Genomic DNA, 17,995 nt, shown 5'->3' on the forward strand with positions numbered 1-17,995 from the left:
TAAATAAAATAAATAAATAAATAATTAGAATTAAAAATAAAAAAGGACTGGGGATGTAGCTCAGTGGTTAATCACCCCAGGGTTCAATACCAGATACAGAGGCAGGAAGGGAGGGAGGAAGAGGGAAGGGGCTGCGGATACAGGTCGGAGGCAGAGGCTTGCCCGCCGTAGGAAGCCCTGGGTTGGTCCTCAGCAGCCCACAAGCACGGGAGCGGCTAGGGTAGCGCTGTACCTGGAAACACAGCTCTGACGTTTACCAGTGCCGTGGCTCTTGCAGGCGTTCTTTTCGTGTCCCTCCCTCCCTCTCTCTTCCCTCCTTCTACCTGGTGCCTCTGAGGTGGATCCCCTGACCAGCGGTGTGTGACCCTTTACTCTAGCCCTGTCCACCGGCAGCCAAGGACCACACTGGATGCCCCTACACTTCTGGTGACCCCTGGGCCTTGCATGGGTCCAACTTGCCCACAGTCACTATGGCAAGTGGCCCCGGTTCTTTACACCCAGATGACAGTGCAACTAGGCGCTTTCTTAATTGAGCATGGGTTTCCAGAGCTGGTCATCTATGCCGATCATCTGGCTGCAGTGGGAGCCAGACACCCACGTACCCACCCAACCCCACAGCCACCACCCAGCCATGCAGAGCCCAGCAGAGCCCAGCACACTGTGCCTTGTCCAGGGGTGCTAGTCCTCGGAACAGCCTACTGCAGACACTGAAATTTCTCTCAACCAGTTCCTGAGCTATCTATTTATGTATGTATTTTTGAGGTGCTGGGATGAAATCCAGAACCTTGTGCAGGCTCTACCATGGAGCCATACCCCAGCCCAAGTTACTGAGAGTCTAACACAAACCAGTTTCTTCAGCGGGCGTGGTGGTGCACACCTATAATCCCAGCAGCTCAGGAGGCCAAGTCAGGAGGATAGGGAGTTCAAAGTCAGCCTCAGCAACAACTTAGCGAGGCTCTAAGTAACTCAGTGAGACCCTGCCTCTAAATAAGATATATAAAGGGCTGGGGATGTGGCTCAGTAGTAAAGCGCCTCTGGGTTCAATTTTCGGTATCAAAAAACAAAACAAAACCCATTTTCTTTGTAAACAGCCTGAATCAGTGGGGTGGTTGTTAGGCCCATTTTACAGATGAAAAAAGTAAGACTTACAGAAATGCTGTGACCCAGAGTCAACTTCCAAGCCATCATACTCCAGAGCTGGCACTCAGCCTCCGGGTCACACTGCCCAGATAGGGCCAACTGCCAAAGGCCACCACAGTGGCTTTCAAACTTCAGATGGCACGATAAGAACCACCTTAGAAAGGGACTGAAGCTCTGATGCATGCTGCAACCTGAGGTTCACATCAGGGATGGACGGTGAAGGAGCCAGCCGCCAAGCCACCTGCTGTGAGATTCTATTTCTACACACATCTAGGGCTGGGCATCCAAGGACAAGAAAGCAACCAGAGGCAGGAGTGGGTCGGGGTGGGAACGAGTGCTGACGTCCCCAGTTTCCTTCAGGGATGACGGTGAGGTTCTGGAAACCGAACCTCAGTGCCAGTGGCTGAACCACGTTGTGTGTATACTTAATGCCACTGAGCTGGGCACTTCAAAACAGTTGCGGTGGTGAATTTGACATTGTATGCATTTTGCCACAAGGGTAAAAGAGAGAGGGGTGAGAAAGGGTCACCTCGGGAATGAGGTTCAAACCCAGATTCCAGGGTGGGGTGTATGCATCTCAGTGCTAGAAAGCATGCTTAGTGGGTTGAGGCCCTGGGTTTGATCTCCGTGCAGGGAAAGGGGGAGACTGGAGCCACCGTGTGCTATGTGTTCCATGTGGCACGGAACTGAGACCTTGTACCACCTGGGCCTCCTGCCCAAACTCCCACAGTCACATGCACCGGCCATCCTGGAAAGTCCTCCAGTGCCCATCAAACCTTTGGATGACTTGCAGCCCAGGACGCACCCTGACTGCAACTCAGAAGCAGCTGCGGCAGGACGACCAACCAGCCCGCTGAGTCCCTCCCCACTCCTGACATGTGGAAACCCGCGGCGTTTCCTGAAGTTGCCGTGGTTAATTAATACACGGCTAGATTAAAATCTAACTTTCTAGCGATTGTTGGTGTCCCCGTCACCTCCAAGACCTTATCATCACCCACCCGCCACCGCTCAGCTCCTAGCTGCTGCACTCTGAGCTTGCCTGTGCTGTCTGTATGGAAGGCTTTATCCAGAAAGATCCGTAAGATTTCTTTTCTCCTCCTCTAGGTCTTGGCTCAAATAGTGCCACTCCCAGTAGAAGGTCCCTGACTACCCTGGCTAGAAGTGCCCCACTCCCCACCAATGCAGAGCCCTTTGCCCAAAACTCATGGAGAGTTTCAAGATGAAGTGAGGGGTTGAGGCAGCACGATCCTTCAGGGTGTGGGGTCCCTGGCGGCTCCAGATCCTGAGCCCACAGAGCTGGGGCTGGGCACTTCCCCTGCCCAATAGAGCTCTTGGTTTACTTGTTTGTTGTCCTCTCCCAGCTGGAACATAAGCATCAGGAGGGCAAGAGCCTTGTCTTGTTCACAGCTGAGTCTCAATGTCAAGGCCAATGCTTGGCTGTAATTAATTAATACATACATAAATAATAAAACAGTGTCTTGGGCTGGGGTTGTGGCTCAGTGGTAGAGTGCCTATCTAGCATGTGTGAGGCACTGGGTTCCATCCTCAGTACCACATGAAAATAAATAAATAAAATAAAAGTATCGTATCCATCTACAACTAAAATATATATATAAAAAAAAAAAAAAAAAAAAAAAAAAAAAAAAAAAAAACCCACAGCATCTTGTTGAATTGCCTGGACTAGACTTGAATGTTATTTTGCAGGGAGGGGTGGATACTGGGGACTGAACCCAGAGGCTCTTTACCACTGAGCCACATTTTGAGACAGGGTCTCTGTAAGTTGCTTAGGGCCTGGCTACATTGCCCAGGCTGGCCCCAAACTTGCAATCCTCCTGCCTCAGCTCCTGACGCTCTAGAATTACAGGCATGCACCACTAGGTGTGGTTATCACTGGCATTTGAAAAAGATTTGCTCAATAAATATTTGATTCAGCCAGGTGCAGTGATGCACACCTGTAATCCCAGCAGCTCTGGAAGCTGAGGCAGGAGGATTTCGAGTCCAAAGTTGACCTCAGCAACTTAACAAGGCCCTCAGCAAGAAGACGGAGATGGCCAAATACTGTGGAGGACGCAGAGGACCTTCTTGCATTGATAGTGGGGTGTAAAATGCATCAGACATTGTGGAAAATAAAATAGTTCAGTAGTTCCTCAAAATGTGACCACATGATCCAGCAATTCTACTTCTAGGTATATGCTTGAGAAAAATAAAAACAGGACCACACACAAAGTCACACAAGGAAGCCAGGTGTGGAAGCGCACACCTGTAATCGCAGTTATTCCAAAGGCTGAGGTAGGAGGATTGAGGGTTTGAGACCAGCCTGGGCAACATACTGAGACCCTATCTCAAAAACAAAAAAGGAGAGAGCTATTAACATTTCAGACACCAGTTAAGAAACGGTTGGGCATCAGTGGCAGACTTGAGAATGCTGGGTTCAGATTTTTATTTTTAGATCTTTTGCCCTGCTGGGGATTGATCCCAGGGGTGCTTCACCACTGAGCCAGTTCCCCAGCCCTTTGTATTTTCTGTTGACACACGTTCCTGCTGAGTTGCCCAGGCTGGTCTCAGACTTGCAACTCCTGCTTCAGCCTCTGGAGTAGCGAGGGTGACGGGCATGGGCCACCATTCCTGGCAAATCTGAATAAGTCTGTCGATCTATAGGGTTTAGGCTGTGTGCCAGGGTCACCTGGTGGGCAGAATGGCAGCTGTTTGTTGAAGTTGGCTGTGGTCAGTCAGGAGTGGTGGTGCACACCAGTAATCCCAAGTACCTGGGAGGCCGAGGCAGGAGGATGGCAAGTTCAAGGTCAGCCTGGGCAACTTAGCAAACCCTGTTTCAAAATAAAAAATAAGGGCTGGGTTCTGGCACAGTGGTAGAGCATCCCTGGGTTCAATCCCAGTACTGAGGGGTGAGAGGAATGGCATTTGGCTATGTAGATTTCTGTAGATTTCTATTTCTAGGCTTCAGGTTGTTGGAGTGGATAAGGGAATACAGGTTCATCTACATTCGCTACCTGTAGTGGTGCTTTGTATGAATATAGCAGGACCCACTTGTCCATCCTTCACATATTAGACATTGGGGCATTTCTGTAGAAACACTGAACAGAGAGTTCTTGCATTATCTCCTCCTTCCATGCAAGAGCAGGGTGTTCAGCCCCAAGTAGAAGGGCTTTACCCTTGAGATTCTACTTCTAACCTCTGGCAACTGAGCATTTTGTGGAATTCTGTACATTTGCTGTCTCCCCTTCCCTGGGTAAAGCTGCTTCTCTCCTCTGGAGTTGGTGGTCTGTCTCCTCCAGCCTGATTACCAGGTGAGTCACCCAGGGGTCACCCTGCCTTGGTTCTGCCACCTCTGCCCACCTGTGTCTCCTTGCCAGATGCAGAACCACTGCAAGGCAAGGCCCCAGATCTGATTCTACCCTGCCTGTGCTGGACCTGCCCAAAGTGATGGTGAGCAAAGGAAAGTGTGGTCACCTGTAGTTGGAGGGATGCTGGGATTAGGGAGGTGTCACAGAGCGCTGAAGGGATTAGGGAAGTGAAGCATGGAGATGCGGAAGCTGGAAGCAAACTAGTGGGTGGTCTTTGTTTTACAGATGAAAACCTGAAACTCAGAGATGGCAAGATACTTTCCCAGGGTCAAAGAGCAATGCAGAAACTGTCAGCCTCATCCCTATTCGTTGGTCATTCAGTTCGCATTTATAAAGCATTTATAAAGCATTGTTCTAAGCGCTACGGGAGGTGGGGGGGAAGACCGTCAAAAACAAAGACCGTAGGCTGTGAGTGTGGAGCTTATTATTCTGGACGTAATTATGATGAATTGCTAGTTATGTTTACCTCAGAATGAAGAGGAGGGTGAGCCTAATTAAGGGGGTTCCCCAGGGGAGCACCCTATGAGACAGGTCTTGTCCCCAAAGCCCCTACTTTTCGGTCGTCCCTCTTTCCCACCGGTTCGTATAGCATGAAAGCCCCCACAGTACTCGTGGGTACACATTTCCAGAACGAACCCGGGTAAGAGGGAGAGGGAGAGTGACCTAAAAGGGTCCTTTGTCGCAGGCAGGGCTGTCAATAAAGTTCTGTCGCCTTGGCAACCGCAGGCCTCGCGGGCGGGGATGACAGAGGCGAGAGCGCGTTCCTCTCCTGGCGCCGGGATTTCTCCCTCTGGCGGCTGAAAAAGAGAATTAGGGAGGTCGCGGCTCTGTGGTGACGGGCGGAAGCCTTAGCCAATGGAAAGATGGGCCGTCCCAAGGTTAGCCAATGACATACAAGATCTGGAGCCGGCAGAGTCCGCCCTCTTTCTACACGAACCAGAATAACACCACCCAACCAGAGTTTCGCTCCGAGCGACCGCGCTTTCCTCCAATGAGGGCGTTGACTTGGGGCAGAAGCAGAGGAGGAGGCGGGAAAAGTCTCCATGGGGAACCGCTGAAAGACAGCGGCTTGAGCCACTAGCAGCACTTCCCAGCGCCTGTTGGCAGGGCGGGCGTGGCGGGGTTTTGTCGGGGCACCGATGGGGGCCGAGAGGGGAGGGAAAGAGTGAGACTCGGCCAATGGGAGTGGCGCGAGGGCGAGAACAGCGGATGAGTGGCGGTGAGCTTGTCCAATAGGAGGCCGTGAAGGCTGTGGGGGCGGGCCCGCGAAGCGGAGGGGCGGTGCGGCGCCCGGGTCTGACGAGAGCTGGAGGAGGCAGTGGGAGGTGGCGGCGGCGGCAGCGCGGGCGCCTGAGGAGGAGGAGAAGCGGGTGAGGGGCGGCGCGGGGCCCGACCTCTGAGCCCCCTCTCGGCCCCCGCCCCGCGCCGCCTGGCTCCCAGTCGCCCCCCGCCCCTGCAGTCCCCGGCCCTTCTCGCACCCAGGCGCCCACGTCTCCCCGCGCTGGGCGGGCCTTGGGCTCGGCGCGCGGCCCCTTCCCGTGGCTCCTCACTCAGGGCCTTGCCTGACCCTCTCTCACCCCCACGCTCTCCGTGCACTCCGGGCCGGGCTCTGGCCCGCCGCCTCCCGGGCCTCCCGCGCCCGGGGCCTTCCTCTGACAGCTCTCCCTGCACCCTAGTCCCCTCCCCGACCCCGCTCAGCCAGGCCTCACCCTGGTCTGACGCTCCAGGCCCTTCCGGGGCCCTCAGATCTCCCTCTGAACCTCCACCTGCCCTTCCCCTGGACCCTCAGTGCCTTCCCACGCTTCTTCGTGGGACCCCGGACATTCCCTAGCCTCCTGCGAGCATCCAGACTTCCCAAACCAGGTTCTGGAACCCCAGCCTCCTCCCTAGACCCCCCAGTCTCTGGGCCTGGCGTGCCCCAGGATCCCAGGCCTCTTCCAGGCCCCTCCCTGGACTCCACATCTCCCCTCTGGCTTTTCTGGGTTTCTCCCTGGACCCCCAGGCCTGTCCCAACCCTTCCCGGAATCCCTCTGCCCCCAGGCCCTTGCTGTAGCTCTTCTCCCTTCTCCCTGCCCTTTGCGCCTGGCTTTATTTTTTTAATTATTATTTTTTTGTCTTTATCCACATGCTGCTCCAGGCTCAGTGCTTTTCCTAGTGTGCTCTGCAGTACCCCCTCTTCTTTTGCCCCCAGCCTTCCTGTCTTTTCCAGACCCCTCTCCCAGCTGATGTAGCTTCTGATGTCTCTGCTGCTCCCCCTCCTTGCTGGTCGGTCCCCATCTACCCCTCTCCCAAGACACAGATGGGCCTGAGGCACCATGGTATGGGTACACAGCAGACCCTCCTTCAGGGTCAGGGTTTGTTTTGTTGTTTTTCTTAATCCCTTCGTTTTTTCACCTCCTTGCTCTTTTTTCCTTCTTTTGACATATTCCGAGTCTCCATATTATTCCTTTTCCCCTTCTTTGGCTTTTGTCCTCTGAGCACCCCCCCCCCCAACCTTGGAGAGGGAGCAGGTGCTGGAATCCTGCCTGCTTTCCCTCCCCTCACCCCCCTCCTGACTACCTGGGGCTTCACCAGCCTCCTGGCTTCTCCTGAGGGCTGCTGGATAGCACAGGGTGGAGACAGAGGCCCAGGGAGGGGGGAAGGTGGGTCATGGCTTCTTCCCAACTCCCCTCGGACTCCTGCCTCCTGCAGTGCTGAGCCTTTAGCGTTATCCCAGACTCCAATTAATCAGCCTCCCTGAGCCCACAGGGAAACTTGTCTTCCTGCCACCCGGTGGGCTCTGCAAGTGCGGGCAGCCTACAGGGGTGTGCGTTTGCAGGGAAGGTTTCCTGAGTTTGAGGGGTTCGCGCCTGCGTTGCAGAGCTGGAGAGGATGGAGGTGCTAAGCTGACACAGCTGGGCTGCATTTGTCACTGGGTTTCCCCATTGTCAGAATACTTGTTGCATCTCATCCTCCCAAGAGCCCTGTGAAGTCACTGTTGCTGTTCTTACATTCTGTTCTACAGATGAGCAGACTGCAGGGCCCCCCAGTGTCCCAGGTGGCTTCTGAGTGGCTCAGGGCACGCCCCCCACCCACAGCTCTGTGGTGCCCTCGTGGTCTGCCAGAGGCAGCATGGTCCATGCAGCACCATGGGGCCCGACAGAGTGACAGCCCGAGAACTGTGTGAGAACGACGACCTGGCCACCAGCCTCGTCCTGGACCCCTACCTCGGCTTCCGCACCCATAAGATGAATGTCAGGTGAGGCAGCCTGGGGTGAGGGCAGGCCCTGCCGGACCCTCTCCTTGCTCCTTGGTGCCCTCAACCCATCCTCGCAGCTCCAGGTGGGTTGGGGGCATGGCCAGGAAGGCCCTGGGACCCAGGTGTGCCCTCTCCCCCAGCCCTGTGCCCCCCCTGCGGCGACAGCAGCACCTGCGCTCAGCACTGGAAGCTTTCCTGAGGCAGCGGGACCTGGAGGCTGCATACCGGGCCCTGACGCTGGGAGGCTGGATGGCCCACTACTTCCAGAGCCGGGGCCCACGGCAGGAGGCTGCCCTCAAGATCCACGTGAGGGAGCCCCTCCCCGCCTGCCGCGTGCCCTCAGCAAAGCAGCCCCCCAGACCCCCAATGTCTGACCCTTGGGACACCTGAGGAGACTTCAGAGAATCCTAGGAGAATGGGCCCTCTGAGATGGAGTCCCACCGCTTCCTTTGACAGATGAGGACATCAAGGCCCCAAGAGGGGATACAAAGCCACAGAGCACAGTTAGTCAGTGGCAGAGCAGGCCTAGCCCCAGAGAGCGCAGGAGCCCCCACAACCTCCTCCGCCCGTCTCCTCACCTTGCATCTCACACCTCATAGGTCTTTCGCTACCTCCGCTCCTTCCTGCCCGAAAGCGGCTTCACCATCCTGCCCTGCACCCGCTACTCCATGGAGACCAATGGGGCCAAGATCGTGTCCACGCGTGCTTGGTAAAAGGGGCTGCGGGGAAGGGAGACCAGTCCCTGTGCTGGAGGTGTGGCCCCATAGGTCGGGAGTCAGGACTGGAGAGACCAGCACTGCCCCCTGCAGTCTGCTGGCTGGAACCCCTGCTTCCTGGATCCCTCTAGAGCGACAGGCTGCCGCCCCAGCAGAGGCGGTGCTCAGAGCCTGGCGGCCTGGCCTCTTGGCAGGAAGAAGAATGAGAAGTTGGAGCTGCTGGTAGGCTGCATCGCAGAGCTGCGGGAGGCAGACGAGGGGCTGCTGAGGGCGGGTGAGAACGACTTCAGCATCATGTACTCAACTCGCAAGCGGAGCGCACAGTTGTGGCTCGGCCCGGCTGCCTTCATCAACCACGGTGAGGGCGGGCTGGGGCTGGCTCTGTGGGCCGCGAGGGGTGGCCTGCCCTCACTTGCTTACCACGTCTCTTCTCTCCCCCTCACCCAACTGGCTGCAGACTGCAAACCCAACTGCAAGGTAAGACCTGCCGCACCAGAAAGGAGCCGGTATGTGGGAAGTGAGGGGTCCCAGCCTGGAGGGATTTTTGGGGGCAATGAAGAGCCCGACCATCCCACCTGGCAGTGGTTTGGCCACAGCATCTGGCATGGGCCGAGTGGGAAGGCATGTGCTTCCCAGTCTGGCCACTCATGCACTCAGGCTCGGACCAGGTTGCTGGCTAAAGTCCTCTGAGGGGAGGCTGAGTCTGATGGGGAGATACATCACACTTAGTGACAGCTGAGGCCCCTAACTCCAGCTTCTCCTGTAGACAGCTGCGAGAGCAAGAGGGGCCAGAGAGGCCCCAGTGACAAGGAACTAGGGCTCCACAGGAAACTCTGGGTGGCACAGCAGCATGAGGAGGAATGCAGCTGGCTTGGAGCACAGAGCTGAGGAGTCAGGAAAGGCGAACACCACAAGGCCTGGTGTGTTCACTGTGCAGCCATTGCTGGGAGCCCCTCTGACCTGAGGAAGGGCCACAATCAGGCTCCACAGTCAGACTCCTGTTGTAGGGGTCAGGAGGTGGACATCTGAGAGTCAGAGGATCTTGGGATGAATGACACACAGCCCTTGCCTGGTCGTCTCACCCTGCACCCAGACACCGGGTGGGACAGAAATGCAGATGGGCACAGGAGGGAGTGGCCAACTTGCTTAGTGATCTAGAACCGGCAGACTTCACAGAAGTACACCACACTGGGTGTTGAAGGAGAAGCAGGATTTTCCTAGGTGCTGAAGGAAAACGGGCATGAGAGGGCATCCCAGGCAGGATATGTCATGCCAGAAGTCCTGGGCTGGAAGAGGCAGAGTGCCCTAGGATGGCATGGTCTAGGTCAGGGAACCACGGAAGCGCCTGCCAAGTCCATACATAAGGTTCACTTTCTAGGGCAGCCAGTGTGCAGATGGCTTAGTGGGAAGGGATAGGGTGGCCATGAAGAGACTGGTGTGTCATGGAGCTTGAGGTGACAAGGGACTGACTGCAGGTGGTATCCAGGGACCAGAAGAAGACAGGATGCAGGAGGTGCTGGTCATTTGGCCTGGAGACCATCAGGCAAGTGTCATGCTTGAGTGGACAGATGGACAGTGTCCATGCCCCCTTCTGGATAGGGAATGCAGAGGCAAGTGCAGGTATGGGGAAGGCAAGGAAGGTCAGGAGCCCAGGGGACAGCCACTGGGCAAGTGATCCTCAAAACAGGGAGGAGGATGAGGGGACTGGGCTGCAGAATGAGCAGACCTCAGGAATGGGGAGGCTGCCCAAGGCAGGCTGGCGGGAGCTCTGGAGGGGTGCATTTAAGTGTGTGGAGGGGACAGTTCTTGGCACAGGCCGGAGAAGCCTGAGGAAGTGTGCAGGAGGGAGCTGTTACCGTGTTGGCACTGCATTGTGCTGGGAGTTCAGGTTAGCTCATCGTCCTGCAGGGAGGGGTGGATGCCAGCCAGCAGGCAGGTCGTTTACAGGCTTCGAGCACAGGACGGGCCCTGGGCGGGCTGACCATCTCAGAATGGTGTTCCTTGGTGGGTCAGCTGTAGCCTACTCCAGGAGAGGACTCAAACCAGGGTGCTTGGCCTGGCCGAGGAGTGGGTCAGGCCCAGCCTGTGCCTCAGGCAGGAGTGCTGAGTGGGCGTGGCCCCAGTTTGTGCCTGCAGATGGGAACACGGCTTGTGTGAAGGTACTGCGGGATATTGAGCCAGGGGACGAAGTGACATGCTTCTACGGTGAGGGCTTCTTCGGGGAGAAGAATGAGCACTGTGAATGCTACACCTGTGAGAGGTGGGGACAGGCTGGGGGCAGGGGGATGGGGATAGGCCAGCTGGCCCAGGAAATATCCTGGGACCCATCCCTGAGCACGGCTAACCCCAGCCTCCCCCTTTGTCCTTGTCTCCCTTTTAAACCTGGTCCCTCAGGAAAGGCGAGGGAGCTTTTCGACTGCGGCCCAGGGAGCTGGAGCAGCCACCACAGCCCCTAGACAAGTACGAGCTCCGGGAGACCAAGCGACGGCTACAGCGAGGCATGGACGGCAGCCGGCAGAACCTGCTGGGCTCTCGGGCCTGTCCCCATCTGTCCTCACTGCACTGGGACCCATTTTGTGGTGAGCACAGACTGAAGGGACCCTCCAGCCCTCCGGCCACACCTCTTCTTGCCTTTCTTCTCTGAAGAGCCTGGTGCAGAACCATCCCATTTCTCAGAGGAGGACCTACCCAGGCCCTCCTGACATGGCCTCCCTTTTCTCTCTCTGGTCCCCCTGTATCCTTTCAGCTGCCTGTCAGCCCCTGCACCTGCCGCCCTGCAGCCCCCGCCTGGACGTCTCACCCCTCTGGCTCCAGTGGCTGCCCAAGCCCCAGCCTCGAGTGCGCCCCCGGAAGCGCCGACGCCCTCAGCCCCGTCAGGCCCCTGTGCCCCCCACTGTCCGTGCTGCTTACATCTCCCTGCACCGATGGGGAGGCTGTGGCCCCCACTGCCGCCTGCGGGCTGAGGCCTTGGTGGCTCTGGACCTGCCCCCTCGCACCCACTGGGCCCCCCAGCAGGACTGGCACTGGGCCCGGCGCTACGGGCTGCCTTATGTGGTGCGTGTGGACCTTAACCGTCTGGCCCCTGCCCCACCAGCCTCCCCTGCCCCAGCCGGTACCCTCGGCCCCATCCCCATCCCGAAGCAGGCCCTTGCCTTCGCCCCCTTTTCCCCACCCAAGCGCCTGCGGCTGGTGGTCAATCATGGCTCCATTGACCTGGATGTCAATAGTGACGAGCCATGATGGGTCAGGCAGGAAGGCCAGACTGGGTAGGAGAGGTCTCTCTCCTAGGCTCCCCACCAGACCCAGAAGGAACCTCTTGAGAAGGAGCTGACCTTTGACTCCAGCACAGTTCTGACCCTGGGAGGGGGTTGGTTAGGTCATACCCAGGGATCTGATCCCTGACCTTCTGACCTTCTGTGACTGCTACCCTGAGCCAGCCCCACCCAGCAGTGAGCCCTGGCCATTTGCTGCCCTTGCCCCACTCAGGACCACAGGAGCCATCCCCTTCCCTCAGCCCCTCCACCCCAGGGAGTGAAGCCATAAGGGGATGGGGACCACTCCATGGCATCTCCCCAGAAGCCCAGGCCTCATGAGGAGGTGGAACTGACTCGGGGTGACCCTCCTAGAGACTGCCCCATGATGGGGAGTAGATGTGCTCCTGGCTCTGCAGCTGTCTGAGGTCGGGGCAGGTTGGGGTGGGTGGTGTCTGGGGCTCATCCTCCTCACCACCCCCACAGGTCTCAGGGAGGCCAGGTGCGACCTCATCTTTCTCATGGTGCTATCCCTGGTGCTACTGGGGTGTGGGAGCCCCTCCCCTCCCCACACCAGAATGGAGTATGTTGGGGGATTGGAAGCACTTGAACTTTTTATTTTATTTTATTAAAAACCTTGTTATAAGCAGTACCCTTGGAAATTTCTTGATACCCCAGCCTGCTGGGGAGGCAAGGAGGAGGCTTAGGCCTTGGGCAGGTGGGCTCTCATGAAAGGGTAAAGAGCAGTGGGTTCTGAGGATGCAGGGTCCCGAGGCAGGAACCCCATCACCCTGAGACTACTCGTGGAAAATGTCTTCTGACCCAGGATGAAATGATTCTCCTGCTTCCTTCGTGAGGTAACAGGTCCAACAAGCAGAGTGACTTGCCCAAGGCCACGTGGGGACTTGTGAGCCCTTCTCTCACTTATTAGTCAGACATCCCCACTCAGCTGGGTGGGCCCAGCCAAGCAGGGTGCATGGGCAGGTTTTCAGGAGGTGACACTGATGGACCTTCCTCTGCTCTGTGTGGGACCAGAAGAGTAGGTCTCATTTCTTTGTGTTGGTGGGTTACTGGGGACTGAATCCAGGGGTACCCTACCACTCAACTCCATCCCTAGACCTTTTAATTTTTGAGACAGACTCTAAGTTGCTAAGGCTGGCCTTGAGCTTGCCATCCTCCTGTCTCAGCCTCCTGAGTCAATGAGATTACAGGCTTGGGCCACTTTGTTCTGCTATGTCTTGTTTCTTCAAGTCCAACCCAATATCTTGATTTTTGTTGTCCTCTGTTAACTCACAGCAACCCTAAAGCCTTGTTTGATAGGGGAACACAGTAATGACTCAGCTGCTGACTGGCCAGCACTTACAGACTCCAGGCTTCCCACTGAACCCTCACGATGCTTCTCTTGTTAGGCCACACTAACTTCTGCAGTTCATGTGTGGGATGGGGGCCCGTGTTTTTCCTCCTTGTCAGCCAGCTGTGGACACGGTCACCCTCCATGGGTGATGCCAGGCATCCGTGTTAGCAGACCCTCCTCAGCCTGGTGGAGAGGGAGCCTGCAGGAAAATGGAGCCACTTTCTCCACTGCCATGTGGACTGTGAATGGTCTGGGGCAGGGCACCTTGGCAGTGGACTTGGGAAATGGGGAAAAGGAAAACTGAGAGCAGGTAACGTTTTTTCATGTAAAATTGATTTACATACGTTGACTGGATCTGTCATTCCTTTTGCAAAGAGAAATCTGTCTTCCTTACAGTGCCCTTCCTGCTGAACCCTGCTCCGTTTCTCCCTCATGTTACTAATAAAGGGGGCGGGGCACTTCAGGTCACTCAGCAGTAATGAGGAGAAAGAAGAGAGATTGTTGCTATAGTGGGCACTAAAGAATTTGTCTTCCTACACAAGTTGAACTGATTGCTTTTTTTGAAATTCAGGCTCTGTCACTACAGTTTCTAGACAAGAATGATAGCAGAGCAGGGAGTCTTGGCCCATGATTTTGTGCATGGACACTGGAACTTCCACACACCTCTAAAAATCCTACTTTATATGTTTTGAATATGTATTCCCATGCACTTTTTTCCTGGGGATTCACAGCCTTCATCAGTTCTCAGAAGTATTCACAACCCAAGGAAAAGAAGGTTAAAATTCAGTGGTTAGAGCATCAAAAACAGCAGTCAGGGCTGGGGATGCAGCTCTAGCAGAGCACTGCTCAGCACGTGTGAGGCCCCAAGTTGACCCCCAGCGTAAAAAGCTTATACTCTGTGTATTGAGAAGTGGGTTGTCAGCACAGCCCTGTGAGGTGACGTATGTCCAGGTGACGTATGTCCCTGTACAGACAGGAACAGATGGAGAGGGAAGCCCTGCCCAGTGTTCTGTGACTGTGCACGAGCTGAGCCCACCCAGCTGCCTGGGATTCCATGTTGACCACTGGGTGCCACAGGGAAGCTCTTGCCACCAGCCTACTGGTGGGACCTGAAGGTTATTCCAGTGGACCTGGAGCTTACAATGGTGGTTCAGGTCACCAGAGAGGAAGAAACTGCTTGGAAAGGGGCTTATCTGAGGGTTGATGGGGTCCTGCGCATGAGGACCCCATCATACGTGTGGGGACAGAGCAGGAAACTGGGAAGGAACCCAAAGACACAAACACCGTGGTATTCATAGGAAGAAGCAGACAGGAGTTGAAAGAAACAAAACAGTGAAAGCCAACATGGAAACTGGGTGTTTATCACGTGCCAGGCACCAGTTCTGCTCTCAGACCTGAGCAGGCAGGGACCTGTCATGAGGACCCCCAACCCCTGGGTGCCACAGACTCTGCTTCTACCTGTGGAAGGGCTCTCTGACCCTTTATGCTGAGCTCAAATTGCCCGGATGCCTCCAGGAGCTACAGGACCTCTCTGCCCACCCAGTCCCCCGCTGCCCAGCATAATAGTGCACACCAGAATTGGGCCGCGGTGCTCTCCTGATTGACTCCAGTTGTTTCTGTAGACAGAGGCCACACACTCTGAGAACCGGCCTGTTCCAGTTTCTGTGTTCTTACCCTCTCCTCCCACAGTCCTAGGACGCATCACTGTATCAGAGCTGAAAAGATCACAGTACAAGGGTCTAGAGAATTTATCCTGGGCTGTGTGACTGGTCAGCTGCAGTCCAGAACTTGCCTCCATCCTCAGAGCCCTTCCAGGCTCTTGGACCTTCAGGATGGGGAAGATGCTGAAGCCAGAGAGAAGAGGGTCCTGCCAGGAGCCATGGAACAGCAGGCTGGCAGCAGTGGTGTCAGGGCAGAGGGTGGGTCCCCTGGAACAAAGCATGACCAAAGCAGAGTGCCACGAAGCCCCTGAGCTTGTCGGTAGGCTGGCAGGAGGAGCAAGTTCTGAGGGAGGGGAAGAGAAAAATGGATGAATTGAGGAGGAGACAGTGAGGCAGCCACACGGTGTGGTGGGATAGCTGGCCAAGGTGGTGTGGAAGAGACAATCAGGGTTTGTGGAATGATGGTCCATCAGGCTGAGGCAAGGCAAGTCAGGCACGGGCAGGGGAGGCCAGGAATATGAGTCCAGGAAGTGGTCAAGAGATGGTGGTGGGGAGGAGGGAGGAGGAGGAAGGCAGCCATGGGGCAGAAAAAAGCCTCCAGACATTGGCTCTGAGTTAGGAAGGAGGTAGCCATGGCTGCACAGGTGTTGGCTTTGTGCTCTGGACACCACCTGGGTGACCTAAGTCTTCAGACAGCTGACCTGCCCTCTAGCTTCTCTCCCAGCAGCAAAGCCACCTCTGTGGCTTTGGGGATGAGTGACCAGACATGGTCCCCTCCACCACAGTCATGTCCACACCCTGCTTCTCAGAGGCAGGGAGCTGGGAGACCAAGGTCAGATGGAGCCAACCCCCTAGATGGCTCCTGTGGGGTGTGCTCTGGGCGGGGTGCTGGACAGGTCATCTTGGAGTGAGGGTAGGTTGGAGCTGGTCCTCTGAGCTGACCAGCCCCTCCTTCCCTGCTTGGTCTGATAATGGGACCCTCAGCCATCTCCATCTATAGCTGGGTCACCCAATGAGTTGTTACAATTTGTCACAGTCACTTTTAAGCCTCAGGGTTGGGCAGGGCCTCTTGAAGCCACCTAGGCCAGGGTGTAGGGCTCCCTTTGAAAGCTTTCATTCTAGGTGGGTAGTCTCAGGCAGCAGCAGGTTCAGGGAAGGACCAGCCTGGAGCCCCTGGGCTCTATCATGGGCCACTCTTTGGCATGGGGAGAGGCAACAGTCCAAGGAACACCTGGAACCAGAACAGCTCAGCAGCTTGGTGCTGTAGCTGCTGTGGATGTGAAAGAGCAAGAATTCAGACCTGGGCTGAGCTTCCCAAAGGGGCATTGGGAGAAACCAAAGTGACATGTTGGGAGAGGGACAGATGGCATCATTTGTGTGCACATGTACTCACGCAGGGGCGGGACAGGGCTGATGCTTAGAGAACAGAGAAGGCTGCTTCTCTGGCCCTCAGGATGTGGACAGGATGGAGGTGAGGAGTCCCAGGAACCCTATTGGGAAAGGAGGGTTCATGCTTTGGGAGGGAAAGGGGCTGGGGGTGGGCAGGCAGGACATGGTGGAGAAAGGAGGAAGTGTCAGCAGGAAGAGCAGGGAGGGGTGTTGTCGGCTCTGGGTAGGGTGAAGACCCCTCAGAACTGGAGGCTGGATGGACAGGGTGGAAGTGGTGGGGGGAAGGCCAAGGAGATGACCCAGACAGGAGGGGAGGAGGCTGAGCTGTGGGCATAAACACTTGGGTGACAGGTGTGGGGATTGAGAGGCAGGATTCCCTGAAGCCTCTGAATTGTGTTGGGATACCAGAACCTTGGCTGAACCTAAGCAGGGCATGGAAGTCCCTCGACTTGTTCCTACCTTCCTGCCTTAGAGTTCTCCCCATGCCCATCCCCTAATCATTGGTTCGGCACTAAGAAACAATAGCAACAGCATAACTTTATTTGTGGCTTAGACTGGGGGGGTGGGGTTGGTAACTAAGGCCGGGTCTTCCTGAAACTAGAAGATGGGGGCCACTGGGGCTGATTGCTCGGGAAAACCGCTCCGACAGTCAGATTTTGCCGGGGAAAGTCCCTTGCCTCATCTGCTCGTTCCAGCGCTGCACCTGGAGAGGGAGGGAGCGGGCTGCCTCAGCCTAGGCCCCAGCCCTCCGCCCGCTCGGGTCCGGCGCCCCTCTGCCCGCTCACCCAGCTGATGGGGCACAGCGAGTGGTACACGCGGAAATAGTACTCGCAGGGCTCGGTGCTCTTGCCGCGGCGGTTCATGTTCTTGATGCAGCGGTGATAGTCTGCGTAGTGCAGCGGGGCGGGGTCAGAGGCAAACCACGCCCGCACGGGGACAGGCCCCGCCCCAGGGTTCTGGCCCCCGCCCAGCCTCCCACAGCCCGCCCCTCCATGACCGAACCCCACCGCCTCCAGGCCTGGCCCCGCTCCTCCACCCTCAGCTCTGCTCTTTACTAACGCTCCTCCTCGATCATCCCTGCACGACCTCCCTCGCCCGGCTCCAAGTCTCTGCCCCACCCTCTTCGGGTCAGACCACGCCCCCGCGCTCCGAGCCCCGCCCCTCGCCGGCCAGGCCCCGCCCCTAGGCTCGGCTTGCATCCCCAACACCCAACGGTCTTCGCGGTCTCCAGGGGGCCCCGCCTGCCCTCCTCGCTGGTCGTCACTCGCCCAGCTGCCCTCTAGCCTGGCCCAGTAGGTCTCACCCAGGAAGTTCTGGTAGCAGTTACGGGTCTGGTTCTGGTTGGGGAAGCGCGGGTCGAAGGGCGGGGTCGTCCATTTCCCCTTGGGGGGCTTCTGAGTTTCCACATCCATCGTCCACGGAGGACGTGGCCCCTGCGGGGCGGAAGGGGGTTCCGTGGGGCTCCGACCGCACCCGGTTCCTGAGCCCATCCTGAGTCCCACCTGTCCTGCCCTCACCAGACAGGTCCACGCGTGGCCCGGTCCTCTGTGCGGTGGTTCCCGCGAACCTCTGGCTTCTGAGTCGGAGGGGTCCCGCCCGGCTCAGGAAAACGCGGCCCTCGGCTGATTGGCTGGGACCCCGGCAGCCCCGGCCAATGGGAGCCGCTGTGGAGGGGGCCGGTCTGGAACGCGGTCGGGGTCAGTGGAGACCCCTCCGATCTGGGCCCGACGCCCCCTCGGGGGCCGCGCACACACAAAGGCACCGAAGCGGGACTTTGGCTGAGTCTCAGACTCAGGCTTTTAATCTCTGCGAAGTTGGGCTACTCCGCGGGCTCTCCCCGCCCCGCCCCCGCCCCCCAGTATATAAACTTATAGATAACTCTGG

General features: G+C 56.9%; 2 protein-coding genes across 7 annotated transcripts; one reads left to right on the plus strand and one right to left on the minus strand.

Moving 5' to 3' along the window:
• The first annotated feature begins 5,660 nt into the window (after positions 1–5,660).
• Kmt5c (lysine methyltransferase 5C) lies at positions 5,661–12,359 on the plus strand. 5 transcript variants are annotated; one of them, XM_047528783.1, is made up of 10 exons: positions 5,661–5,721; positions 7,507–7,740; positions 7,881–8,046; positions 8,340–8,449; positions 8,651–8,814; positions 8,914–8,933; positions 9,943–9,999; positions 10,580–10,716; positions 10,851–11,035; positions 11,203–12,359. In XM_047528783.1, the coding sequence occupies exons 2-10, from the start codon at positions 7,631–7,633 to the stop codon at positions 11,694–11,696; spliced, it is 1,443 nt and encodes a 480-aa protein (XP_047384739.1). In that variant the 5' UTR covers positions 5,661–5,721; positions 7,507–7,630; the 3' UTR covers positions 11,697–12,359. The 5 variants fall into 5 exon arrangements, with proteins under 5 accessions (XP_047384739.1, XP_047384737.1, XP_047384742.1 ...); XM_047528781.1 differs by lacking the exon at positions 5,661–5,721 and adding an exon at positions 5,813–5,872; XM_047528785.1 differs by lacking the exon at positions 5,661–5,721 and adding an exon at positions 5,881–6,365.
• Positions 12,360–16,623: 4,264 nt separating this feature from the next.
• On the minus strand, positions 16,624–17,934 carry LOC124966941 (cytochrome c oxidase subunit 6B2). Of its 2 annotated transcripts, XM_047528853.1 has the most exons (3): positions 17,415–17,934; positions 16,897–16,997; positions 16,624–16,814 (listed from the first exon to the last, which is right to left on the minus strand). In XM_047528853.1, exons 1-3 carry the CDS (start codon positions 17,599–17,601, stop codon positions 16,761–16,763), a joined length of 342 nt encoding a protein of 113 aa, XP_047384809.1. In that variant the 5' UTR covers positions 17,602–17,934; the 3' UTR covers positions 16,624–16,760. The 2 variants fall into 2 exon arrangements, with proteins under 2 accessions (XP_047384809.1, XP_047384808.1); XM_047528852.1 differs by having other exon boundaries at positions 16,624–16,997.
• Positions 17,935–17,995: the final 61 nt, after the last annotated feature.

Source organism: Sciurus carolinensis, chromosome 16 (genome assembly GCF_902686445.1).
Source record: "Sciurus carolinensis chromosome 16, mSciCar1.2, whole genome shotgun sequence".
Classification (NCBI taxonomy): Eukaryota; Metazoa; Chordata; class Mammalia; order Rodentia; family Sciuridae; genus Sciurus; species Sciurus carolinensis.